Consider the following 12,338-nt stretch of genomic DNA (forward strand, 5'->3'; position numbering starts at 1 on the left):
AGTGGAAGATGAGTTTCTTGTATAAGAGCTAAGTCAATGTGATGTCTCTGTAAATAGTTCAGCACTTTCCTGAGTTTCCGATGGTCGTTTAACCCCCTTACATTCCAGGTGAGTGCTCTAAGGGTTTCCCTAGGACCTCCAGAGTGCCCCTCGGTGATATTTGTCATCTGCGCCATAGGGACGAGCCATTGATGCAAGTCGTCTCAATGCAGCATATAGTCACTACACTAGCAGGCGGAACCATCAATAACATTTTAAACTGTTCCCCATTACCCCCCACCCACAGCAGACCCGCCCCAACCTGGTCTATCAGAAATCTGGGTCCCCCCGCCGCAATCAAAAACCCCACTGTGAACACCAACAGAGCAACCTTGCTATGCGCTCTGGGGCTAAGGTAGCCTAGTATCATAGACTCCACACAAAACACAAGATTCCCGTTAGCTCTCCACCTGCCCCGCCATGCACAGGTTGCGTAATCTGAGCAACAAATACTGTTCCTTAAACCTGTAGTGATATCACCCCCGGATTCCCATCTCCAGCATTAAGTTCTGCAGTACCAGTGATATTGTGCATTTTAAAACCATAAATAGTGTCCAGAACAGGGTGATATGAGAAAGGAAAATGAACATCCACAAAGCGTCTAAGTCCTCCGCCCCCCTTCCCCCTCGCCCCCAATCACTTATCTTCAGTAGTCTTCGTTCCCCGGAGACCAGGGCGCTATCCACAGCCTCATTGCCGCGTGGTCGAGCGGCGTCCGCACCTATCAATCACAAGTCCAGTGATCCGCCAACGACTGTGTGTTAGATGTTCTTAGTCCTGATCTTCCAACCGCTACTGCTTTCATCAACGACCAGCTCTTTGGTATTGTCCGAGGTCCGGTCCCGCGACCAACGTTTCATAGCGTGAATATGTGAGAGTGGCCTCCTCTATTAACACGCAATTTAGCCGGATACAGTAGTGCGTAGTCCAGGCCCATTTCCCTGAGCCGTTTCTTGTGTGGAATAAATTACTTACGCTCCTCCTGAACCTTCGCCGTGAAGTCTGGATACAGGGAAATGGCTGACCCTTCATATTGCAGCGCTTGTTTGGATCTAGCCAGCCGGAGGGCAGTGTCTCTGTCCCGATAATTAAGAAGCTTCGCTATTATGGGTCGGGGAGGTGCCCCTGGCTTTGGGAGCGGGCCAAGGGACCTGTGTGCTCGCTCCACAATAAATATGTCCGACAACACATCTTCTCCCGAGTGTTTTGAGTAGCTTCTCCACAAATTGCTCCATCAGGCCCGTGTGTGTACTTTCTGGAAGGCCCGTGATGCGAAGGTTACTACGTCGCGATCGCGCTTCCAAGTCCTCGGTCTTGTCCTGCAGAACCTGCATCATCCTCTCCATCTTTTTATGCGCCGTGTCCAAGTCCGTTTGCGCCTCCTCCGTTTCTGTCATCCTTCTCTCGGCCATGTCATGTCTTTCCGCGTGTTTGTCCAGACGTTCCGCCATGCGGTCCATCCTATACGTCATGGCGTCCATCTTGGTGCCCAATGCAGAGATACTGACCTGAAGGCTCTGCTCCATAGACAACAGCAAATCTTTAATGTCCGAGCTCGATCCCTGTGTGTCCTCTGGGCGCACCTCCGCCCTACTCTCCGACGGTGGGCTGAGCTGCTGCAGCCGCCTTTGTGCAAATGGCAGCCTGCTCTGGGTCTTATCGCCTTTGCCCATCTTGAGACCAGCTGACCGCTCGCCGTCTGGGGTGTCCAGTGATCCCCTTGTTGCTCTATAGGGTGCTCTTGCCCACAGTCACAGGCTCCCGCTTCACCAAGTGCTAGGGCACCGAGACTCCGCACGTGGGGGGGGAGGGCCCCCAGGGCACCCCAGCAGGAACCCCTCCAACGCACCCGAGATAAGGCACAGTGGATGATTAGGCCAGGTTCTCGCACCACTCTGCGGATCTGCCGCCCCACCGGTGGATGTGGAGTGGGCTCGGAGCAGACGCCTCCTCCGGGGAAACCCGCGCCCCTACTTATGCCCCCGCGATGCACCTCAATGTGCGCGGGTAGGGAGGACTGCCTCGCCCTCACAAAATGGCGCGCGCTGGAATCCTCTGCGCTGTATTCAAACTCGTCTCCGTGCCAGAACACTGGAGTGCTTTGACATGGCTACGCCGCGTATATATACCTTGAATGCCTCCTAAACAGTTTGGAAGCTATCTACTGAGTTTATGTTTGTCAAAGAAGGAATCTATCTTAACGGCAAGCTCCCCCCTAAATGTCTCATCGAGTAGCGAGTACGGGGGAAAGCGCCACATGAAAGGCGGAATTCGAACTAAAGGGGACTCCAGCGCTAAGAGGATTGGCGAGTGGTCTCAGAGGGTGCGTGGTAAAACCTTACATGAGAGTATGTGTCTGGAAACTGAGAAAGAGGCTAGCCAGTAGTCAATCCTGGTGTGAATGTCGTGATATGCTGAGTAATCCGTGAACCCCCCTCCAACAGTGTTCCTACTCCTCCATACATCAACCAGGTCAAGCGTTAATAACTCAGCTTGAAGTGCCACAGCCGCTGCTGCGGGTCTACGCAAAGGGCCTGAAGATCTGTCTATATCCGGGTCCATCACCAGGTTGAGGTCACCACCCCAGAGCATTTGCGCCGTGACATAGTCTCGGCAACACCTCGCTAAATTCTCATAGAAGTCTGGGGAGTCGTAATTCGGGCCATACACGTTTACCACAATAAGGTCATGCCCCTTCCCCGTGCATCTCGATATAAGATACCTGCAGCCAGTGTCTGCAGTGTCTGCTTGCAGCAACTCCAATACTAAATTAGATCTAGGATTTATCCATGTCAGGACCCCTCTAGAGTGTGTTGTGAATCCAGCTACTGTGGTGTTACCTGACAGACCCCGGCATAGCAGCATTTTGCTCTGAAGTGGAAGATGAGTTTCTTGTATAAGAGCTAAGTCAATGTGATGTCTCTGTAAATAGTTCAGCACTTTCCTGAGTTTCCGATGGTCGTTTAACCCCCTTACATTCCAGGTGAGTGCTCTAAGGGTTTCCCTAGGACCTCCAGAGTGCCCCTCAGTGATATTTGTCATCTGCGCCATAGGGACGAGCCATTGATGCAAGTCGTCTCAATGCAGCATATAGTCACTACACTAGCAGGCGGAACCATCAATAACATTTTAAACTGTTCCCCATTACCCCCCACCCACAGCAGACCCGCCCCAACCTGGTCTATCAGAAATCTGGGTCCCCCCGCCGCAATCAAAAACCCCACTGTGAACACCAACAGAGCAACCTTGCTATGCGCTCTGGGGCTAAGGTAGCCTAGTATCATAGACTCCACACAAAACACAAGATTCCCGTTAGCTCTCCACCTGCCCCGCCATGCACAGGTTGCGTAATCTGAGCAACAAATACTGTTCCTTAAACCTGTAGTGATATCACCCCCGGATTCCCATCTCCAGCATTAAGTTCTGCAGTACCAGTGATATTGTGCATTTTAAAACCATAAATAGTGTCCAGAACAGGGTGATATGAGAAAGGAAAATGAACATCCACAAAGCGTCTAAGTCCTCCGCCCCCCTTCCCCCTCGCCCCCAATCACTTATCTTCAGTAGTCTTCGTTCCCCGGAGACCAGGGCGCTATCCACAGCCTCATTGCCGCGTGGTCGAGCGGCGTCCGCACCTATCAATCACAAGTCCAGTGATCCGCCAACGACTGTGTGTTAGATGTTCTTAGTCCTGATCTTCCAACCGGCTACTGCTTTCATCAACGACCAGCTCTTTGGTATTGTCCGAGGTCCGGTCCCGCGACCAACGTTTCATAGCGTGAATATGTGAGAGTGGCCTCCTCTATTAACACGCAATTTAGCCGGATACAGTAGTGCGTAGTCCAGGCCCATTTCCCTGAGCCGTTTCTTGTGTGGAATAAATTACTTACGCTCCTCCTGAACCTTCGCCGTGAAGTCTGGATACAGGGAAATGGCTGACCCTTCATATTGCAGCGCTTGTTTGGATCTAGCCAGCCGGAGGGCAGTGTCTCTGTCCCGATAATTAAGAAGCTTCGCTATTATGGGTCGGGGAGGTGCCCCTGGCTTTGGGAGCGGGCCAAGGGACCTGTGTGCTCGCTCCACAATAAATATGTCCGACAACACATCTTCTCCCGAGTGTTTTGAGTAGCTTCTCCACAAATTGCTCCATCAGGCCCGTGTGTGTACTTTCTGGAAGGCCCGTGATGCGAAGGTTACTACGTCGCGATCGCGCTTCCAAGTCCTCGGTCTTGTCCTGCAGAACCTGCATCATCCTCTCCATCTTTTTATGCGCCGTGTCCAAGTCCGTTTGCGCCTCCTCCGTTTCTGTCATCCTTCTCTCGGCCATGTCATGTCTTTCCGCGTGTTTGTCCAGACGTTCCGCCATGCGGTCCATCCTATACGTCATGGCGTCCATCTTGGTGCCCAATGCAGAGATACTGACCTGAAGGCTCTGCTCCATAGACAACAGCAAATCTTTAATGTCCGAGCTCGATCCCTGTGTGTCCTCTGGGCGCACCTCCGCCCTACTCTCCGACGGTGGGCTGAGCTGCTGCAGCCACCTTTGTGCAAATGGCAGCCTGCTCTGGGTCTTATCGCCTTTGCCCATCTTGAGACCAGCTGACCGCTCGCCGTCTGGGGTGTCCAGTGATCCCCTTGTTGCTCTATAGGGTGCTCTTGGCCCACAGTCACAGGCTCCCGCTTCACTAAGTGCTAGGGCACCGAGACTCCGCACGTGGGGGGGGAGGGCCCCCAGGGCACCCCAGCAGGAACCCCTCCAACGCACCCGAGATAAGGCACAGTGGATGATTAGGCCAGGTTCTCGCACCACTCTGCGGATCTGCCGCCCCACCGGTGGATGTGGAGTGGGCTCGGAGCAGACGCCTCCTCCGGGGAAACCCGCGCCCCTACTTATGCCCCCGCGATGCACCTCAATGTGCGCGGGTAGGGAGGACTGCCTCGCCCTCACAAAATGGCGCGCGCTGGAATCCTCTGCGCTGTATTCAAACTCGTCTCCGTGCCAGAACCACAGGAAAGGAGGTCGTCCACGGGCTGCCGCTTCACACTTAGTAATTCTGGGGATCTCGGTTAGTGTATGCTCCAGGTGTGGGAAAAAAGGTTTCTCCAGCTCTCCGTGGATCCCGGGGGCGAATGCGTGCAGACTCCGCGCCCAAAAATCCAACGTGCCCTCAGCTATCAGCTTAGGCCGTGCCGAGCCTCACAGGGGCAGGACACTCCACACACGCACAGCGTTCACGACTCGTCACCGTCTCGCACCTCTGCTGCCTTCTACGGGGAGGGAATCACAGTCTCTGCACTCACAGCTGTGGTAGGTGCACTGGGCACTAGAGCATCAGCCCCCGAGCGTTGGAGGATCGGACAATGGGAGTCTTCGGTCCCCTTGCAGCCTCAATCCCTCGCCGTTCGCCTGAGGCTCCCCCAACCGCTGCGCAAACCTCTGGAGCCACGGACTTTGGTGGGGTGTTAGGGGAAGGCGCCGTACATGAGAAACCACTATCTGCCGTTGTCGCTAAGCATGCCACCTACTTCACTCCCCCAGGCCAAGCGATCTGCTGTATGATGTCCAGTACAGGTACCAGAGCACCGGGGCGCCCTCTGGGCGGCAGCCGCACGTCGCGTCACGTAGTCCGGCCTCGGGATGGACCCCAGTCCGAGGCTTTGCGGCCCGCCCGGACCAACGCTACACCAGGCTGCGACTCTCTCCGGGTCCTGACTGCTCCGATCTCCGGGGAATCGCCAATCGCCGCCACCTCGGGGGGACTGGAGAAGAGGGAAGCGGGGGTTAAGTGCCGCTCAAAAAGGATAAATTCAGGATTAATCGCCTGTACACGATGGAGCTCCGGCTTCAAGCGGCCATCACACTTGCTGGCTAGCTCCGCCCCCGGTTCGGTTTACTTTTTAGGTGTAAAATAGTCCCTCATTAATTATAATGCATGCACTCAACAGGAGGTGAAATACATCAAACAGACAATTGCATGAGGTAAGAGGGAAATACTCTGTAGAGCCAATGTCCACTATGTATATTTTGAAGTATAGATAAAAGAAATAATGCCAATACCTTTGCTGTCGAGGGCAGTCAAGCCAAACCGAAAAATGACAAAGGGGACAGATGAAACACTCGATGAGGGAGAAAAGGTTGGTTCACTCCAGATTTGTGTGCGACTATTAAAATTTTTTTTTAAATGAAAACATTTAAATCTAAAAATAAAAATAATATATTATAAGTCACACCTCTTCCACGGCTCCTCATAATACTGCTGGGTACTCTTGGCAGTGGTATTCTCATGGATACTTGTAACTGCAGATTTCTCACCTTGTGAATATCCCCAAGTGTCCGATCTGGTGATTTTTTAAAGAAATTCCCTTGTGCGACTCCTTTTGTCCGCCATGCCCTGGAAGTGACATCAGGCCACATATAAATGCCACCTCTGTACTTTGTCGTCAGTCCCTTTCTTCCTTTCTTTCCATGCCTCCTGTTGTAAATCTGAAGCTCCCCCCCTCGTTTTATGTCCGTGACTGAAAGTTCTTTTTGTCAAATTTTTCATAGCGTGCCAAGGCAAATGTTTACCCCTAAAATAGCAGGATTCAAACCTACAAAGACTGCCATAAGTAGATGCTGGTGGTGGACCCATACAAGGTCTATAGCTAGTGTTTTAGGCTTCTCACAGACTATCTGAGACCACAAGACCAATTCTACATCGTTGGACACCGCTGAAAAGCAAGTAAGGGCCAGACTTTCTCGAAATCACGGTTGCAGATGTGCTCTCCCTTACAGCAGATCCGATTTCCCCAACTGTTCTTGATTCAGCTCAAGTTCCGGGCCCTTCAGCGACTTCATAAACCGTGCATGTTTCTCATTCTTAGCACCTTTCCTACTCCTTCTAGTGTGCCTCTGGGCCTCAAAGATCTGAGGAGGTCTTCAGTTGAGCCCCCTCTGATGGATTCATCCTAAACGCTGACAGTGCCTTTTTACCCCATTCTGGGGTCTTCCTGACTCCAGGCTGACATCTGCTCCGATATCCTCAGCAGTTGCTTGGGCATTGAATCGGCACAGATGCCGCTGATACTGGGGGAAGACCCAATTTCCTTTCGGAATCGAATGGGAATCTGCTGCGATCTCACCAAAGTCGCTATATCCTGGACATCAACCACAACCTATTCAACCTCATTTGGACTCCGATGGGACTCTTCCTTTCACACAATGGTTCTCGGGCGATGGAAATGACTCCCAACTTTGAGGAGTAGAATTTATTTTTGGATCTACACAATATGCCAGTGGTCTTGTTTAATCTCCTAAGACCGGCCTCCACTCGCCAGCCAGGCATCCATCCACTAAAACTGTTGGTGCTGAGAAAGGTTTGTTGCTTGGTGTATGTCTGGATAGTTAGAACCTTAAAAAGCCCATTTGTCTGATGTTTTATTGATTTCTCTCTCTTTCTTAACGACTTGCTGAAGCCACTGTGAAAGGTTACTTGTGAGCCTTATCAGATTTCTTACATTTGCCCTATCAGCAATCATTGTTCAAATCACTTATACGTTTTTAACAGAGCTGACCCACATGGTCCTGCCAAAACCTTTTGTGTTACAACAGTGGCACCTCAATTTAGTACTCTCGTTCCTGAGGTGCATTCCATTTGAACCAATGCACAGCTGCCCTTTATGTGTACTAACCCTGAAAACTGTTTCTCATAGCAACCACATCAGCTTATAACATCAGCAAAAAACAGAAATTACCTGTTCAACAACAGTATACCACCTGCTTGATTGCTGAAAAGCCATACATTTGCAGCCAGCTATGGAGAGTGCCCCATGAGCGAAGCTTTGTGAAAACCATTTTTAATATGTTATGTATGAATCTTCTAGCGAGAGCATAACACATGTACGTGCTAAAAGGATACTGCATTATTTATATGTTCAGATTGCAGAAGAGAAGAGCCATCACTACTTTTGGTCCTAAAATGGGGAGGAGAGCTGACTCCTGCTGGCAGGGTCCAGGCTGAGGAGCTTGGCAGAGCATTCAGGTGTATGTATCCTGGAGGACAAGGTAAAATATGTTCTTATAATTTTGTTACTATGCATTTCTGTGTGAATACTAATTTTTCTTTAACACACATTGTGTCTCTTTGAAATATGTGCACCTGAGCAGACTTGTGTACCTCAGTTGCATCCTAGCTATTCTGATTTGTTGGTGCTCTGTAGAAGTTGAAAACCTGCATGCAGGGACGGACTAGACCGATATCAAGCCCTATCTGTAGGGCACATTGTAGATTTTTCTTGTACATTAGCAGGGGTTGAGGCTATATACGGGGCTTGTAGAAGTCCTGTGACATAATAGGGAGTATTTGGTAGAGCTCTTTTCCCACTAAGCTTGTGCTTTTTGCTAGCTGCAGTCTTTAATCCGTTAGTTGCTGTGCCCATTCCCTTCTACCCCAGTCGAGCCCTTGATTAGATGTTTGAGGTACCTCGCTCTTAAGCCATAAAAACATGTTTTTAGTTTTACACAAAAGGTACCCAGGCCAAATTTGCATCCCATTTTCCCCTAACATTGGGGATTCAAAAGGTTTCCAGGGTTTGTGGATTCCCATCGAGGTAACTGAAAAAGCAGCCAAAATATTGTATTTTTTCTGGAAAAAGGTTTTTTTGTTTTTTTTTTACTAAAATTTACATCAACAAAATGTTTACTGTACTAGGATAACCTTATTCCAGCGTTCATGAACAAGCATTTTTGAAAGTGTGTGTTGATTGTTCCTATTTTTCTATGTTTTTACCTACATGTAGTTTGTGGTGAAAATGGGTGAGAAACTCATGGTTGAACCTGGAAATCTTTACATTTATGAAAAGTAGTCGAAATCCTGAATTCAGAGGTCATTTGTGTAGATCGCTCTTGTTTTTCTAAAGAAACTAGTTGTTGAATTAAAAAGATAATGAAAATGATTCAGAAAAATTTCATCTGTAATTTTTTGCCCCAGTGGCCGATTTACAAAAGTAAGATACAATTATATCAATCATATTATTTTGGCCACTGGGATATATATTATGTTTGATGGTATCCAAAACCTTGCAATACTCTGAGCCAATAAGTGAATTGCAGCGTATCATGATTTTTCATTATGTTAGACCATGCAGCAGTTCCTTTGGTAACATTTAATAAACGAAAAATGCATATGAAGGAAACCTGTCTGTAAGAACTTAGGGCATCAGGTAAGGAGGATGATTACCCACCTAAAGTAATAACCACAATTCTGGTTAGGGTGAACCCTCGAAGTCTAAATTAATATGAGTTCAACACCCCCTGAGTAATAAAGTTAAAACACAAAGAATGAAAAATCCCTAAGCAGATTAAAAAAAGAGTGAATTTAATTAATAAAATGATATCAAAATTATCAAAATCCAATAAGGGAAACTGAAGAATGTTTAATAAAATAGGCAAAACAGTTAAAAGCACCTACCCCAGTCATCTGGTTGCGTGTAACCAGTACCTAGATGCATGTTAAGTCTACTACGAGGGATACAGAAACCAAGTTTGATCGGGTTGGAAGTTTTACATTCAAACTTAGTCTCTGAAATGGAAATCAAAAATCCTCAGCAGAGCAAAGCAGCAGGCTGTGGCCAAAAAAGGGCTTCACATCGTCGGGTAGGTCTTGGCTAAGCTGTTAATTTTTGGCGGCAAAGCTCTGAGTGGGAGAAATTTGAATTTTGCGGCCAGAGAAGTCCCTCGCTGGCGGGATACATTTGGTACCTTTAGTTAATATTTCTACCTATCGGAGCTCCGATTCTCCCAGCAGGGCAAGGCTACAGGCTGTAGCCGAAGAGGACTTCATGAGCCTGGATACCTTCTCTGTGAGGGCCAGTTGAATGGAATTTAGTGCAATAGAAAGCTCTGAACCGTTAGCCCAGCGGCAGCGCACCTTCTTCAGGTCAGTTTTGCAGACTGGTCCCGGTACTCTGAAGGTCTTTGAAGCAAAAAAGTTTCTAGGTCCTAGATTTCAGGAAAAGTTAGGTGCAATACACTTAACAGCAGCCAAAGGTCCAAGGCTTTAAGGACGGCATTCGGGGGGGAGGGTTAAGACTCACTCTAGCAGGGGGGCTTGGTTTGCTCGCTGACCAAGATGGCCGTGAGGTAAAACAGCTCCCATCCAGGCCACAGAATATCCGTGAAATATATCCCGCACTTCGGAGGCATCAAGTCACTGGGAGCAGCGCCGAGTGCGCAGCCAGCGGAATTCGACCCGATGAGCGGAACGTTGTTGGTTTAGTAATTGTCACTGCAGCGGGAGACCTCCGTGAACGGAAGAGGGGTTGGCGCGCACTATTGAGCAGAACGTTGTTGGTTTTGTAATTGCCACTGCAGCGGGAGACCTCTGTGAACGGAAGAGGGGTTGAAGCGTAACGCAGCACGGAGCAGGCAACTGTGAGGAGAGCTGCTGCGTCGGAGCCCACCTGGCAGTGCCGTGGTACACAATTGAGAGCCGGAGAAGGCCGGAAGAGCCAGGCGGGGAGCTGAGGCAGCCGTGCAAGTGAAGTGAGTGGATGCCAGGCAGTCTGTGACCTGTGGCTGGTACAAGCGTGGCCCAGGTGACGCTGACGGCACCATTGCACTGAAGATCCTTGCGGAGAAGGACAGTGAACCCCCCCATGAGAGACATTCTGCATCTCTGGGCTGTGTGGAGGTAGAGAAGCCTGCATCTGATCCCGAAGGGAGATTAGGAAACGCTACGCAGCTTATACAGCGGGCTCAGCCATTAAGGGGCATTTCTGCTGTGCCACGAGTTGTGAGGCAGTTGTAACACCGGATAACTGAGGCACCCGAGAGCCTGGGGGCCAGGACAAAGGGGATATAAGTGGCCAGGAAACAGCAGTGTGAATTTAGTGGAGGGAGGCCCCCAGGTGCGACCAAGGAAGCAATATCCCTATGCGGACGTTGTAAGAAACTGCCTCTATATATACACTACACCAAAATGAGGTATAGTGTGTATAGTCTAAGTGTCCCCAGAGGTAGGAAGAGGTTAAAGTTAGATTGAACCTTACTCTCTAATAGTGGTAGCTTGGTCGAGCAGTAAGGCAGTATCAGAGGATAGTGTTAAGTGTTTGATGTACACACTCAGTCAGCAAATGAATTCACACACTCAAGAACTGAACTCTAAGCCAATTGTTTTTGTATAAAAAATATACTGTTGTGTATTTTTAGAACCAAGCAAGCCTGGCACAGGTAAGCATTAAATACTTTTTTTCATTAATAGGTTACTGGATATAGTACAGTTTGAAAAATGCAGTAGAAATTATACTTTGTTTGATTTACAGGGGAGCATTAGTATGCAACACTTAGCAAATACAGTACTTTGGAATGAATAGGCTTTTTCAACAAATTGCAGGTAAGTTACTTTTACGTTACTTTTTCTAACTCTGTGCTGGATGCCTAGATTCAGCACTGTGACATGTCCTGCAAACAGGTGAGAAAACATGTTTTAGTTATTTGTACGATTTTTAAAGAATAGCTTTAGTTTTCAAAACTCCACACTTAGTCGTTTTTTGGAAGGAAAATTGTCAATGTTATCCTATGTAGGAAAAACAGGTTATCGGTTTGCAGGTAAGTAAACAACTGTGGGAGTTAAGGTTCTGGGGTTAGACTCAGGGATCTCCCAGGGTCAGTGATGCACTGGAATTGCACCCTCAGCGGTACTAGGGCGGCCGGGTGCAGGGTGCTGTTTTAAGGTTGGGTGCCCTGTTGTTTCCAATGGAGAACCTCCGGGACAAAAACACTGCAGGCTCGGGGACGAGGATCTTCCAGGTGCGACCACCACTTCGAGGGTTAAGTTGGGATGTTGATTGTTGATTAGGCACTGTTGGTTTGGGCACACAAGGCCGTGGGGGGTCTGGTGCAGTGGTGCCTTGGGATGTCAGATTTTCTTACCCGCTCTGGTCGCGGTAGGGGGGGTCCTCTGGATTGAGGCTGCAGATGTCGTCTGGAAGATTGAGGCAGGTCAGGGGTCGTGGGATCACCGGTCAGGATCGCCGGGGTGACCTCCTTGTGGTATTTTTCCCCTCAAGCTCGGGCTGGGATCGGCGGGTGCAGAGTGGGCTGGATTCGCGGTTTCTGGTTGGCACCAGAAGCTGCAGTTTGAACAAGTCCGGTGTTCCTGGGAGATTCAGTCTTTGAAGTGAAGACAGGCAGGTCCTCTGGGGTTTTTGAGGTTGCTGGCTGCAGGACATACCGGGATTTCGCAGGAGAGACAGGCCTATAGTGCTGGGGCCAAGTCAGTGGGCTTCGTCCTCTTGTTAGCTCTATTCTATTCTATTCT

General features: G+C 49.3%; 1 protein-coding gene across 5 annotated transcripts in view; it reads left to right on the forward strand.

Annotated features, from left to right (window-relative positions):
• The window catches only part of PPIP5K2 (diphosphoinositol pentakisphosphate kinase 2), a 1,596,028-nt gene that overhangs the window by 576,904 nt on the left and 1,006,786 nt on the right, over positions 1–12,338 (forward strand). For all 5 annotated transcript variants that reach the window (XM_078675453.1, XM_078675448.1, XM_078675449.1 and 2 more), the window contains exon 15: positions 7,958–8,083. In XM_078675453.1, coding sequence (XP_078531579.1) covers positions 7,958–8,083 — 126 coding nt within the window. The remainder of the gene's footprint in view (positions 1–7,957; positions 8,084–12,338) is intronic.

The sequence above is a fragment of the Lissotriton helveticus genome, chromosome 2_1 (assembly GCF_964261635.1).
Source record: "Lissotriton helveticus chromosome 2_1, aLisHel1.1, whole genome shotgun sequence".
NCBI lineage: Eukaryota > Metazoa > Chordata > Amphibia > Caudata > Salamandridae > Lissotriton > Lissotriton helveticus.